This window comes from Mytilus californianus, unplaced genomic scaffold, assembly GCF_021869535.1.
Source record: "Mytilus californianus isolate M0D057914Y unplaced genomic scaffold, xbMytCali1.0.p SCAF_7, whole genome shotgun sequence".
Lineage (NCBI taxonomy): Eukaryota > Metazoa > Mollusca > Bivalvia > Mytilida > Mytilidae > Mytilus > Mytilus californianus.
Window position 1 is genome coordinate 74,579,979 of NW_026262723.1, and position 16,326 is coordinate 74,596,304.

The following is a 16,326-nucleotide window of genomic DNA, read 5'->3' on the forward strand; positions in this document are numbered from 1 at the left end:
ACTGTTTTGAAATGTACAAGTCTAAAATGCAATATTCAATAAAATGCTTCGCTGGGCGCAGCTTGATACGACCACAGAGGTCGAACCATGAACAGTTGGGGCAAGTATGTACACAACATTCAAGCTTGATACAACACTGAATTTGGATTGTGATTAAATATTTGACACAGCATAGGTTTCTGACACTGAATGAATGTGGTCTAAGAACTTAAAAAATTTTAATTTAACTATTCAAATGATATTATTATTATTTGCTTTTATATATAAATCAGAAATAACCAATTTAAAATGGAAAATTTTAAAGAAAAAAAAGGAAAAAAAAATCCCCCCCCAAAATTTTTTGAACCCCCTTATGATTCATCACCCCCAAACTCAATCCCAGCCTTTCCTTTGTGGTATGGTACCTTGCAGTACAATTTCAGAGAGATCCATACACTTGAACACAAGTTATTGTCTGGAAACTAGAAAAATGCTTGTTTTTTGCCCCCTTTTTTGTCCCCAAATTCCTAAACGTTTAGGGCAATTACCCCCAAACTCAAACCCAGCTTTCCCTTTGTGATATGGAACTTTGTAGTACAATTTCATAAAGATCCATACACTTACACACAAGTTATTGTCATGAAACTAGAAAAATGCTTGTTTTTTGCCCCTTTTTTGCCCCTAATTCCTAAAATTTTGAGGCAATCACCCCCAAACTCAATCCCAGCCTTCCCTTTGTGGTATGGTACCTTGCAGTACAATTTCAGAGAGATCCATACACATGAACACAAGTTATTGTCTGGAAACTAGAAAAATGCTTAGTTTTTGGCCCCTTATTCCTAAAAGTTTTGGGCAATTACCCCCAAACTCAATTCCAGCTTTCCCTTTGTGATATGGAACATTGTAGTACAATTTAATAAAGATCCATACACTTACACACAAGTTATTGTCATGAAACTAGAAACATGCTTGTTTTTTGCCCTTGCCCCTTTTTTGGCCCCTAATTCCTAAAATTTGGAGGCAATTACCCCCAAAATCAATCCCAGAATTCCCTTTGAGATATGGAACCTTGTGGTACAATGTCAGAGAGATCCATACACTAACACACAAGTTATGTCTGGAAGTTACAAAAATGCTTATTTTTGGCCCCTTTTTGGCCCCTAATTCCTTAACTGTTGGTACCATAACCCCCAAAATCAATCCCAACCTTCCTTTTGTGGTATTAAACCTTATGGTAAAATTTCATAGAATTCCATTCACTTAAACTTAAGTTAGAGTGCGAAAACCAATGTGTCTTACGACGACGATGACGCCAACGTCATACCAATATACGAATTTTTTTGCGGTCGTATAAAAAAACAAATTGGCATCTGATACCCAAAAACAATTGCCTAGCATTTTCAACTTTCAAGAATGGAGAAATACTGAATCACATATTAAAAAAAGAGACAGTGTTTGAATCAGTTTCTCCTATATATAAGAAGACATAAACATTCTTTTTTAAAGAGGTGCAAAATTGTTTTTCTTCTGTGAGATGTGTCAGTCAGCATGGTTGATTTTTTAGGACATCACTATTGCTAAATCAGAAGACAATAAGACACTTTGACATCATGTGTGAATTTTGACCAATTTAAACAATGATGAATTGAGAAAAGGAGAACCACACATTGATTGAAAACAAAAAAATTATCAATCAGTCCTAAAAGTATAAATCGGTTAACAATTAAAAGTAAACTAGAGGCTCTAAAGAGCCTGTGTCGCTCACCTTGGTATATGTGCATATTAAACAAAGGACAAAGATAGATTCATGACAAAATTGTGTTTTGGTGATGGTGATGTGATTGTAGATCTTACTTTACTGAACATTCTTGCTGCTTACAATTATCTCTATCTATAATGAACTTGGCCCAGTAGTTACAGTGGAAAATATTTTGTAAAAATTTACAAAAATTTACAAAAATTTACAAAATTTATGAAAAAAATGTAAAAAATTGACTATAAAGGGCAATAACTCCTTAAGGGGTCAACTGACCATTTTGGTCAAGTTGACTTAATTGTAGATCTTACTCTGCTGAACATTATTGCTGTTTACAGTTTATCTCTATCTATAATAATATTCAAGATAATAACCAAAAACGGCAAAATTTCCTTAAAATTACCAATTCAGGGGCAGCAACCCAACAACGGGTTGTCAGATTCATCTGAAAATTTCAGGGCAGATAGATCTTGACCTCATAATCAGTTTTACCCTATGTCAGATTTACTCTAAATGCTTTGGTTTCAGAGATATAAGCCAAAATCTACATTTTACCCCTATGATCTATTTTCAGCCATGTCGGCCATCTTGGTTCGCGGGCGGGGTCATCTGACACATTTTTTAAACTATATACCCTAATGATGATTGTGTAAAAGTTTGGTTAAATTTGTCTCAGTAGTTTCAGAGGAGAAGATTTTTGTAAAAGATTACAAAAATTTACGAAAAATGGTTAAAAATTGACTATAAAGGGCAATAACTCCTTAAGGGGTCAACTGACCATTTTGGTCAAGTTGACTTAATTGTAGATCTTTCTTTGCTGAACATTATTGCTGTTTACAGTTTATCTCTATCTATAATAATATTCAAGATAATAACCAAAAACAACAAAATTTCATTAAAATTACCAATTCAGGGGCAGCAACCAAACAACGATTTGCCTGATTGGTCTGAAAATTTCAGGGCAGATAGATCTTGACCTGATAAACAATTTTCTCATGTCAGATTTGCTCTAAAGGCTTTGGTTTCAGAGATATGAGCCAAAAACTGCATTTTACCCTATGTACTATTTTTTAGCCATGTCGGCCATCTTGGTTCGCGGGCGGGGTCATCGGACACATTTTTAAAACTATATACCCTAATGATGATTGTGGACAAGTTTGGTTAAATTTGTCTTAGTAGTTTCAGAGGAGAAGATTTTTGTAAAAGATTACAAAAATTTATGAAAAATGGTTAAAAATTGATTATAAAGGGCAATAACTCCTTAAGGGGTCAACTGACCATTTTGGTCAAGTTGACTTAATTGTAGATCTTACTCTGCTGAACATTATTGCTGTTTACAGTTTATCTCTATCTATAATAATATTCAAGATAATAACCAAAAACGGCAAAATTTCCTTAAAATTACCAATTCAGGGGCAGCAACCCAACAACGGGTTGTCAGATTCATCTGAAAATTTCAGGGCAGATAGATCTTGACCTGATAAACAATTTTATCCCATGTCAGATTTGCTCTAAATGCTTTGGTTTCAGAGATATAAGCCAAAATCTACATTTTACCCCTAAGTTCTATTTTTAGCCATGGCGGCCATCTTGGTTGGTTGACCGGATCACTGGACACATTTTTTAAACTAGATACCCCAATGATGATTGTGACCAAGTTTGGTTAAATTTGACCCAGTAGTTTCAGAGGAGAAGATTTTTGTAAAAGTTAACAGACGACGACGACGGACGACGGACGCAAAGTGATGAGAAAAGCTCACTTGGCCCTTCGGGCCAGGTGAGCTAAAAATGAAAACCTTCATAAATAAGAAACTGATAGATTATTTAATAAGTATATGTAACATCTTGTATCAATGAACTAACATTATGAATTATTTGTCAAAGTTGTTTGAGAAATGGTTTAACATGCACACCAAATTGTTTAATGGAACAAATGATCAGTCTAACCTATAAATACCTATGACAATAAGTTATATATTTACCCTGGGAATTCAGCTCTCTCTACAACAGATATTTTGTTGTCAAAAGACTTCATACCATTACTTACCCTGAGAATTCCACTCCCTCTACACCAGATACTTTGTTGACAAAAGACTTCATACCATCACCTACCCTGGGAATTCAGCTCCCTCTACACCAGATACTTTGTTGACAAAGACTTCATACCATCACTTACCCTGGGAATTCAGCTCCATCTACACCAGATACTTTGCTGACAAAAGACTTCATACCATCACTTACCCTGGGAATTCAGCTTCCTCTACACCAGATACTTTGTTGACAAAAGACATCAGACCATCACTTACCCTGGGCTCCTTCTACACCAGATACTTTGTTGACAAGACTTCATACCATCACTTATCCTGGGAATACAGCTCCCTCTACACCAAATACTTTGTTGACAAAAGACTTCATACCATCACTTACCCTGGAAATTCAGCTCCCTCTACACCAGATACTTTGTTGACAAAAGACTTCATACCATCACTTACCCTGGGAATTCAGCTCCCTCTACACCAGATACTTTGTTGACAAAAGACTTCATACCATCACTTACCCTGGGAATTCAGCTCCCTCTACACCAGATACTTTGTTGACAAAAGACTTCATACCATCACCCATTTTATTTAAATCTGAAATATCTCCTGTTTTAGCCATGTTTGTTGGATCTAGACCAGATGATTTGAACATTAACCTATCAAGCTCTTCTGGACTTATCTGTAACCAGTTATCATCTAAAAAATAAACAGATTAACAAATTATCAATGGTCTTTTAAACTCAAGGATGTTTCTCTGCTATATCTCATCTCAGGGCTGTTACCCTTTTATCTTTAAACTCAACGAAGTTTCTCTGCTATACCTCATCTCAGGTCTGTCACCCTTTTATCCTTACATTCAAGGATGTTTCTCTGCTATACCTCAACTCAGGGCTGTCACCCTTTTATCTTTAAACTCAAGGATGTTTCTCTGCTATACCTCATCTCAGGGCTGTCATCATTTTATCCTCATTTGAAGTACAATAGATAATCTATAAGTCTCTTAATAACTGACAACAGAACCTACCACAAATTCAAATAGTGAAATGTATTCATGCAGGATTCTGATATAGTTCCCTTTTACAATAAACAAAGCCATATGATTTTATTCTATTTAAGACTATAACAATGCCATCAGATCTATTCCTCTGATAGTCAGCATTCATGATCTCATACCTTAACATGGACATCAGATTAATAATCTTATATCCAGAAATAAATCTTTATATCAAAATATATTCTTATATTAATATATTGTATAGTGGGTTTTATTTATTGGTATAAAATTCCACCGTTTTGGATCAAAAAGGTATCCAAACATTTAGGCTAACTTTTGGTTGCAGATTTGATTTTCCACATACTCATTTTGGGGGATGCCTATATGTAAAATGGATTGTCAAATAACACTGTAACATACCTATATATCTAAGATCTAATTCTGTCTAGATAAGAAATTCAAAAGACAAAAACAGCAGTTTTATGCACAACAAAAAAAGCCAAAATTGGATGAATGTGCAATATGTGAGTCACTATACATTTCAATGACAATATATCTAATCATATTATTGGTGATTTAAGCATCCCAATATAACATTTGATAAATTAATCATCTTGTTACAATGTGTATATGGTTTATCAATAGTATTATCTAGATATTGGTCACTATTTGTTTAAATAAACAGCTGCACCATGAGTGCATGATACGCCCGTCGCTTTTTCAAAGAATAAAGTTCAATAACTCCTCACTGTCATATCAGAAATTTATAAAATAAACTAAAGGGAGGTTGTTTTAATAGATATAAACCAGTCACCAAAGTTTCATGAAAACTGCTCAAAGCACTTTTGAGTCATTGTCTGAAAACTGGAAAATCACCCCTTTTTTAATGAATAAAATCCCATAACTCGGAAACGTAAAATCTAAAATTTATATAAATCTTAAGGGAGCTTATATCAATAGATATAAACAATACACCAAAGTTTCATGAAAACTGCTCAAAGCGTTTATGAGTTATTGTCCGAAAACTGGAAAATCCCCCTTTTTTAATGAAAAAAAAACCCCATAACTCAAAAACTGAAAATCTAAAGTTTATAAAAATATAAAGGGAGCTCAAATCAATAGATATAAACAATTCACCAAAGTTTCATGCAAATGGATTAAGCGTTTTTGAGTTATTGTCCGACATGTTGATAATGGATGGACGGACAACGGTATACCATAATATGTTCCGTAAACAGGCATATAAAAACACATGAACAATAGACCACTTGCACATTTAATGACGTTTCGTTTTCAACTGTTAAATAATTAAAAATATGTTGGGACCTTTGATGTACCTATAAAGTTATGACTTTTATGAACTTATGACAAACACCTTTATTTAACTTTGACCTTTCTTAAAAGTTAGTTCAACCAATGATTAAAACTCATAAAGTCTAATAAGTGAGAAACTCAATTATACCTCATGACATCATTTTAAAAAATAAACTGCTTCGCTGAGGGCAGCTGGATACGCCCGCAGAGGTCCAACCCTGAACAGTTGGGGCAAAAATGGACACAATATTCAAGCTTGATACAGGTCTGAATTTGGATTGTAATTAAATATTTGACATATTATAGGTTTCTGAATAAATGTAGTCAAAGAACTAGAAATTGGTTATATGAATAGAATTTATATTCAATTAAAGATTTCTTGCTGTTGTGCAATACACTGTGCTGTTGCACAATACTTAGTAAATCTGTTGTCAGACTATAAACAAATAAAAGTTCAATTAATTCTCAATATCGTATTAGAAATTTATGAAAATGTAAAGGGAGCTTACATTAATAGATATAAACAATTCACTAAAGTTTCATAAGAACTGCTAAAGTTATTGTCCGAAAACTGGAAAATACCCCATTTTTTAATGAATAAAACCCCATAACTCAGAAATGATAAATGAAAAATTTATAAAATTCTAAACTGAGCTTACATCAATAGATAAAAACAATTCACCAAAGGTTCATAAGAACTGCTGAAAGCATTTTTGACTTTTTGTCCAAAAACTGGAAAATCCCCCTTTTTTATGAATAAAACCCTGTAACTCGGAAAACGTAAAATCCAAAATATATAAAAATCAAAAGGGAGCTCATGTCAATAGATATAAACAATTCACCACAATTTCTTGCAAGTTGGTGAAAGCATTCTTGAGTTATTGTCCGAAAACTGGAAAATCCCCTTTTTTTAATGAATAAAACCCCATAACTCGGAAACGTAAAATCTAAAATTTATAAAAAACGAAAGGGAGCTCACGTCAATAGATATAAACAATTCACCAAAGTTTTATGCAAATTGGTTGAAGCGTTTTTGAGTTAATGTCTGACATGTTGAAGACGGACGGACAGACGATATACCATAATACCTCCCGTAAACGGGTGTATAAAAATTGAAAATGTACCATATTATATAGATCTGACAACCTTACCATAATGAAACTTTCCCAAAATCCTTCATCTATTGAAAAGTACTAACATGTGCATAAAAATTGGCAGAATTTATTTTGACAATTTTGGTTGATCTGTTTAAAATAAGCAAAAATTAACATCCCGGGAAAACAACCTGGTATACACTATATGATTGTTGGTCACTTCTTTGCTTGGAAAGAAACTGACATTCAGAAATGGATGCATAGAGTACTATAATGCCCCTCTCCCTTTCAGAATTGATTTGGTAGTTTAAATTTTAACTATAAATTCTTGCAGTATGTATAACAAAACCTGCATGTTATGATAAATCAGAACATTAAAAAGAAAACAGTTGTGCCTATAATCTTTTATATGCAAATTTCTTATCGCAAGTTAACATAAAGTACATATCTTTTTTATGTTGTTCACAGAGTAAATATTGACATTAAATTTATTAACTCACATGCAAAGTTTAATCAAAAAAGAAAAAAAATATATGGATCTTTACATCAAACAAAAGATCATACATTGATGGCACACCTTCTGCTGTTGAATAATATCAATGGCATGTCACCAAGTACAATATCATTTTAATGTTATAACAAAAAACTTTCAAATCATGAATTTGTAATGATTAATTCATTACTTGTTTTAAAATTTCTATAGTTTTTATACTGTTTTATCTACAACTACTTAATTATATATAAGCATTATTTACAAACCTCTTTAAAGAACTATACAAAATCATCCACTTACATCAGAATATTATGACTATAAATATTTTTTGTAAGAATCAATGAAATTAATGTACCGTGAATTGTACATATATAGAAAGCCAACAGATGCAACCTATAAAGAGAAACTATCCTCAACTTACCATTAAATATGAATCAACTGAAGTTACCTTGTATTCAATCATTTACCTTTCATTGGAAAACTGCAAACAAAATTCCATTACAAAAACCTGCTGGAAACTTAACCTGCTTTTTAATAATAACAAACATTTTCCTTTGAACATGTAATTCAATAAAATGAAGTTTGTCCTTAAAACGTAATAATCTGTTACAGCCTTAGGATATGTATCGATTTTATACCTGAATTATAAAACAGACTGTAAAAGTTTCTGTTCACTTCATTACATCTTCTTTGTAAATTGACTCTTCACTTTCATAGTTCTATCTTTGGAACAGAAGCATATGTGGGTCATACTAATAAATGATTTCTATGTTGCCTGTTTCAATTAATATGTAAGTTCTATTTTTAATAACAATATCTTTTTGTGATTTGTGTTTGCCAAACTGTCATTTTTCAGATTTGTTTTTGAATGACTTTATTTAACCTATATGCCTTAGAGTAAACCTTTAAACATTACTCTACCAATTGTAACTTGAATTGTCACATTAATTATGTCCAAAATAAGTACCAATATAATGTGTACTTATACATAAATAAATGTTAAATTGAACCAAAGTATATAATTATTTATGGGAAGATCTTAGTCTCTTGACCACAACAATTAATCCAAGTAATTTGATCTATCTAATGATTACACAGTATAGACAGAAGACCTATAGTTCTTTCAAATATGTCTTCAATACTTAGGATACAGACTGGATACTTCCCACCTAAATATACAAACCAACAATTACTTTCTCCTAATTTTGATCATTACCATATAGAGATGATTAAAAGGAGATGTGGGTTATATATGAATGAGACAGCAACCCAATGACAGTAAAGGTCAACATAATGTATATTCACATTAAATAGGTCTCTCTCTATATATACAATCAGTCAAATCATTTGTGAGGAAGTAACAAGAGATTATCAAAGATCTGTCATTAATGCTAAATTCCACAAAACTGGTATATATATACATATATATATATTTTATCTGTCCAAGAGCAAGAACTCAAATAAAAACTTTGTTTTGGGTTCTTTTAAGCTTTTTAGTAAATATCTTACAAGAAATGTATGCATGAGATTTCTGACAATGTTGTTTCCAGATAATTTTCAAGGGGCATAACTCTATTAAAAAAAAGTTGGTCGTCACTCTTCCAAGACCTTGCTGGTAAGCCTTTGATACTTTCATAGGAATTAGACGAGAAATGTAGGTGTTAGAGTGCTTACAATGCAATGTGCAATATTTATTGTATTTCGAAAGGACATTACTCCTGTAAAAAATTCAAGGTATTGGCAAACAGGAAGTATGTGTCTGAAGTCATTCTGTTCAGTAATATCTGAGAAATGTGTGATGTTATTAATTGTTGGATAAATAGACAAAATAAAACTAAAAAGTACAAACCATCAGGAGGTTGGAGATCTGTCTCAGCGTCTCTCAGTTGTTCTATGTCTACTGTTATCCTATCTAAGATGTCTAATACTTCTTCTCCTTGGCAGCTGGTACTGTCACTTCTATTGTCATAAAAAATAATCATTACTGATGGGTTGATATAACAAATATGTATAAGTGAATTTCCTGATAACCAAAAGACTACAGGAAAACACTTTAAAATGGGTCAAAGTCTCAAATAGTAAAACTGTAGAAGTTGATAACTTGTATCCTCGTTCATAAATTTTACAGAAAAATTACTATGTAAGAAAGTCTGGAAAAATGAGAAAAAAGTTCTCTAATAATCTCGTAATAGCAGGTGCATAAATTCAACATATGTGCAATCTTCCTGTGAAGTTTCAGGGAACTGGGTTGAACACTGTAGTAGAAGCTGATTACACAAGTTAGGTTCCTACTTTTCCCCCCAGCCCAATATCACTATACTATGAGCCATTTTTGGACTTTTTTCAACCCTGCCAAAAATGGTACAATATAATTAATCTAAACAGCATTGATAGTGCACTTTGACTCTGTATAATACTTCTCTATAGTTATTGGTGAGAAAAAATTGCAGTTTGTAAGGAGTAGTCTTATTAAGCTATGAAGAACATTGTGTACTGTACAATCATTGTTTTATACTACATGTATATAGCTATGAAGAACATTGTGTACTGTACAATCATTGTTTTATACTACATGTATACAGAGTACGATAGTTCTTTATAATTTGCCATAATTGATTAAAAATGTAAGAAAAGCCACAGTCAAGTCAAGTTTCAAGAAATAAGGAACCCTTCAGAACTTCATCACTATTTCATAGGCTTGATAATTGTAAATACTAAATAAAAAGGTCTTTGGCATAGTGGTCCTGAATGAGCAGTTTGTAACCTGGTTTCACTAAAATTCTATATGGTATGAGGTAATACAGAATTATGAAATGTAGATTTATCTTTTAATATATTTCATGGGTGTATATGATGTTCATAGCACTTTAAAAACATATATTTTTAATATAGAAAAAAATCCAATCATTAGTCTTTGAGAAAAATACCTCGGTAATTATAGATGGCACTTTTGTTATCATAAGAGTTTGCAAAAATACTACTTGCATCTTATCATTCTTTATTTTATTTAGTATATCTATACACTTTTCCTAAATAAAAACATAGGCTAGCAGAATATTGTTGGGCATACATTCATTTTTTTTCAAAAGAAAAATTATCCAAAAAATCCAAAAGAAAAATTAGTTACCTATTTGTCAACTCTATCTGTTCCGAGAAGAACTGTCTGGCCTTTTCTAACAACTGTTTATATAATATAGATCCCTCTAATTCATTCTAAAAAGTATAATTTATTACAGAATGAGGTAATTGACAATATAGTGACTACTCAGGAATGAATGTAACAATAATGTGCTACTAACCTGTAGTACAAAGTCCAATATATTAAATGAAAGGTTATATAACAGTTATCATCCAACATTATTTGTCCTGAAAATCACAAGATAATGTCATCAAAAAATTAAAATAAACATGTCTAACTCAGGAGATGAATGTTTTGAACCTTTGAAATTCAACCATTAGATTACTACATAATCATGTTACAAAAACATCCGTTTTGACAAAATACAATTTGTTTTTTCCAACAGTGCAGCAGGAGGCTATTTATGGGAGAGTTTCATTGCAGAGATTAATATTACTCTCACTATCACTACATTCTTTAGATATGGTGAATTCCTTTCCATATCAATTAAAGTTATCATGCCCAACTTTTTGCAAACAAAAATATTTCATTCTTTCAACACAATAGTTTTTGTACAAGACTTATCAAGAGCAGTTACAGTAATGATGATTATACAGAGACAAACACAAGATTTAGTTGATCTATTGATCAAAAGATACCTCCATCCACAGTAAATGAATTCTTAGAAGTTCAATATCATCTGTAGACAGGAAACCCTATTCTTCAGATAATAAAGGTGCTAATTATTGAATGGTAAGTGCCATTTGACTTGAACTGTATTTTGTAGTTCATAACATTGCATTAAAATCTAAAAAGGATTTTGTTGAATGCTATATGAATTATCATCTGGAAACCAGAAACAATTTCAATTGTTAAGGTAACTAATGGGGCATAACTCTTGATAAATTAAAAATAAATTGCTTCACTGCGTGCAGCTGGATACGACCGCAGAGGTCCAACCCTGAACAGTTGGGGCAAAAATGGACGCAATATTCGCACTTGATACAGGTCTGAATTTGGATTGTAATTCAATATTTGACACATAAAAGGTTTCTGACACAGAATAACTGTAGTCAAAGAACTTAGAATTGGTTAATACACTTTGCTGTTGCAAATTGACCCCCCTCCCCCCACAAAAAAAAAAAATTTACCCCCCTTTTTTTTTTGCTTTTGTGCAATACACTATGCTGTTGCGTATTAACACGATGATGCAACATTTGCAGATATTTTTACTGGTCTTCCTTTATAAATATGCATTTCTTTAAACATAATTTAAAAGCAGTGTAAGGGAGGTAATCAAAACATTGTATTTGGATTACCTCCCTTACACTGCTTTTAAATTGTCTTAATTGTTCATTAACCATTACTTTATACATAATTCAAAAGCAGTGTAAGGGAGGTAATTCAAATGATGCATTTGAATTACCTCCTTAACACTGCTTTAAATTATGTTTTGTACTAAAGTATTTGTCCATTAACCAGGACACCCTTGTTTTCCCCCTTTTTTGCCCCTAATTCCTAAACGGTTTGAGCCATAACCCCCCAAAGCAAATCCTAACCATCCCTTTGTGGTATGGAAACTTATGGTATAATTTCAGAGAGATCCATACACCGTTCCACAAGTTATTGTCTGGAAACTAGAAAAATGCTTATTTTTGGCCCCTTTTTGCTTAATGGTTGATACCATAACCTCCAAAATCAATCCCAACCTTCCTTTCGTGGTATCGAACCATATGGTAAAATTTCATAGAGATCCATTCACTTAAACTTAAGTTATTGTGCGAAAACCAATGTGTCTTCGGACGACGACGCAGCCGCGGCCGCTAACGACGATGCCAACGTCATACCAAAATACGACTTTTTTTTCAAAAGATTTATCTAAGCAGTACTTAAGTGCCAGTCTTTGTAAGAATCAGGCAATTTAGAAAAAAATCAAAACGTGGCCAAAAACACCCTTATTTGAAAGTACCCTCATCCTGAGTTAGAAATGGGAGGTCTTTCGTTTTTGCGCGTCTGGTAATTCGAGAAATATTTAGTTGGTTAGAACGATAGCAAATTACGGAGTTAGCTCCCCTTAATTGTTAAATTCAGTGCATTTCAACCAAATTATATCTTGAACTACAAGAACAGGAAAAGGAAATGAATGTTATATTCGTGCACAATTATACATTTTGAACATAAATTAATGTCAACTTGAGTGGGTTTTTGTTTGTCGTGTTTTCACCACTGTCTGATTCTTAGGCAGATTATCACCAGGAAATTAAAATTGTGACAGATGGAAGAACAGAGGAATATGTGTATTCCCCCATGTGAAGAAGAAAAATTCCTTTTTCTATACATAAATAAAATGCTTCGCTGAGCGCAGCCTGATACAACCACAGAGGTCGAACCCTGAACAGTTTGGGCAAATTTGGACACAATATTCAAGCTTGATACTGTCTGAATTCGGATTGTGATCAAAATTTTGTCATAATATAGGTTTCTGACACAAATTAAATGTGGTCAAAGATCTTACAAATCTATTGCGCAATACTGTGCAATTGAAGATTTCTTCTTGAAACTTTTCAAAAATTCAAATTTTGAAAAATTTTGAAAAAAAAAAATGAATCCCTTAAAAAAAATCCCCCCCCCAAACTTTTTGAAACACCCCCCCCCCCCCCTTGGAGCAATAACCCCAAAACTCAATCCAAGCCTTTCCTTTGTAGTATGGAACATTGTAGTACAATTTCAGAGAGATCCATACACTTAAACACAAGTTATTGTCTGGAAACTGGAAAAATGCTTGTTTTTGGCCCTTTTTTGGTCCCTCATTCCTACATGTTTGGGGCAATTAACCCCAAACTCAATCACAGCCTTCCCTTTGTTATATGGAACCTTGTGGTACAATGTCAGAGAGATCCATACACTTACACACAAGTTATTGTCTGGAAACTAGAAAAATCCTTGTTTTTGGCCCCTTTTTGACCCTTAATTCCTAAACTGTTGGTCCCATAACCCCTAAAATAAATCCCAACCTTCTATTAGTGGTATTAAACATTGTGGTACAATTTCAGAGATATCGAAATACTTATACACAAGTTATCATCCTGAAACTAGAAAAATGTTTGTTTTGGGCCCCTTTTGGGCCCCTAATTCCTAAACAGTTGAGACCATCATCCCTAAAATCAATCCCATCCTTCCTTTTGTGGTATTGAACCTTCTTACAAAATTTCATAGAGATCCATTCACTTAAACTAAAGTTATTGTCCGGAAACCAATGTGTCTTCGGACGACGACGCAGACGACAATGACGCAGACATCATACCATTATTAGATCCCAAACAATTTTTTTCAGTCGGTCGTATAAAAATGGTCTTGCAAGGAAGACATGTGTCACCTGCCGTCTCTAAACAATATCAGCAGAAATGTGAACTTCATGCTGATATGGCAAGACCTAAAATAAAAACTTGATCCTGGTGTGCTACATCAGGTCTTCTCTCAGATGACAACAAATTTCAAAGATACTACAAATCACAGGTCATTGCTCCATTTTAAACTCCCAAACTACTACCAAAACAAACCCATAAGATGTCATCATTACTATTTACAAATGATGCAAACCACATCTCCTTTTTTCTATATTGATTTAAATTGATTTTTACATTTTTCAAGCTTACTATTAAAGCGAAAAGTAACCAGAGATGTTTTGAACAGAAAACAGGAAGCAATTGTCTGGCAGATATAATAAAATGCTTCGCTGGGGCGCAGCTTGATACGACCGCAGAGGTCGAACCCTGAACAGTTGGTGCAAGTATGGACACAACATTCAAGCTTGATACAGCTCTGAATTTGGATTGTTATTAAATATTTGACACAGCATAGGTTTCTGACACAGAAAGAATGTGGTCTAAGAACTTGAATTTTTTTAATTTATCTATTATAGTCCAATGTCCAAAATCAAAATACATGGTTAGATTCAGCATATCAAAGAACCCCATATATTCAATTTTTGTTAAAATCAAACAAAGTTTAATTTTGGACCCCAACTTGGACAAACTTGAAAACTGGGCCCATAATCAAAAATCTAAACACATGTTTAGATTCAGCATATCAAAGAACCCCAAGAATTCAATTTTTGTTAAAATCAAACTAAGTTTAATTTTGAACCCTTTGGACCTTAATGTAGACCATTTTGAAAACGGAACCAAAAATTAAGAATCTAACTACACGGTTAGATTCGGCATATCAAAGAACCCCAAGAATTCAATTTTTGATGAAATCAAACAAAGTTTAATTTAGGACCCTTTTGACCTCAATGTGGACAAAGTTGATAACGGGCCCAAAAATCAAAAATCTAAATACATGGTTAGATTCAGCATATCAAAGAACCCCATATATTCAATTTTTGTTGAAATCAAACAAAGTTTAATTTTGGACCCCGATTTGGACCAACTTGAAAACTGGGCCCATAATCAAAAATCTAAATACATGTTTAGATTCAGCATATTAAAGAACCCTAAGAATTCAATTTTTATTAAAATCAAACTAAGTTTAATTTTGAACCCTTTGGACCTTAATGTCGACCAATTTGAAAACGGAACCAAAAATTAAGAATCTAAATACACGGTTAGATTCGGCATATCAAAGAACCCCAATAATTCAATTTTTTAAAATCAAACAAAGTTTAATTTTGGACCCTTTGGACCTCAATGTGGACCAATTTAAAATCGGGGCCCAAAATCCAAAAACTTAATACAAGGTTAGATTCAGTATATTAAAGAACCCCAAGAATTCAAGAATAAAACCCCATTGAAATTGGTCAAGAAATAAGCAATTAATACTGTGCAATTCAATATTTCTTGCTATTGCGCAATACTGTACAATTGACAATTTCTTGCTATTGCGCAATATTGTGCTATTGGATATTTCTTGCTATTGCGCAATACTGTGCAATTGAAGATTTCTTGCTATTGCGCAATGCTGTGCAATGAAAGATTTCTTGCTATTGTGCAATACTGTGCAATTGAAAATTTCTTGCTATTGCACAATACTTATTATATAATAATTTACACATCCTGTTTGGTGTGTATCTCCTACCATATCATTATTATTTGCTTTTAAATATAAATCAGAAATAACCAACTTAAAATGGAAAATTTTAAAAGAAAAAAAAAGGAAAAAAAGAAAAAAAATGAAAAAAAAAAAAATCCCCCCCCAATTTTTTGAAACCCCTTATGATTCATCACCCCCAAACTCAAATCCAGCCTTCCCTTTGTGGTATGGTACCTTGCAGTACAATGTCAGAGAGATCCATACACTTGAACACAAGTTATTGTCCTGAAACTAGAAAAATGCTTGTTTTTTTCCCCTTTTTGGCCCCTTATTCCTAAAATTTTGAGGGAATTACCCCCAAAATCAATCCCAGCCTTCCCTTTGTGGTATGGTACCTTGCAGTACAATTTCAGAGAGATCCATACACTTGAACACAAGTAATTGTCTGGAAACTATAAAAATGCTATTTTTGGCCCCTTTTTGGCCCCTTATTCCTAAATGTTTTGGG

The 16,326-nt window shown here is 32.9% G+C and overlaps 1 protein-coding gene across 2 annotated transcripts in view; it reads right to left on the reverse strand.

The window, feature by feature from the left end:
* The window catches only part of LOC127708480 (protein ecdysoneless homolog), a 63,237-nt gene that overhangs the window by 14,402 nt on the left and 32,509 nt on the right, over window positions 1–16,326 (reverse strand). For both annotated transcript variants that reach the window (XR_007985279.1, XM_052213356.1), the window contains exons 9-11: window positions 10,797–10,882; window positions 9,519–9,628; window positions 4,293–4,470 (exon numbers count right to left, since the gene is read on the reverse strand). Coding sequence is in view for 1 of the 2 variants with exons in the window: in XM_052213356.1 (XP_052069316.1) it covers window positions 4,293–4,470; window positions 9,519–9,628; window positions 10,797–10,882 (374 nt within the window). In the remaining variant the exon portion in view is untranslated. The remainder of the gene's footprint in view (window positions 1–4,292; window positions 4,471–9,518; window positions 9,629–10,796; window positions 10,883–16,326) is intronic.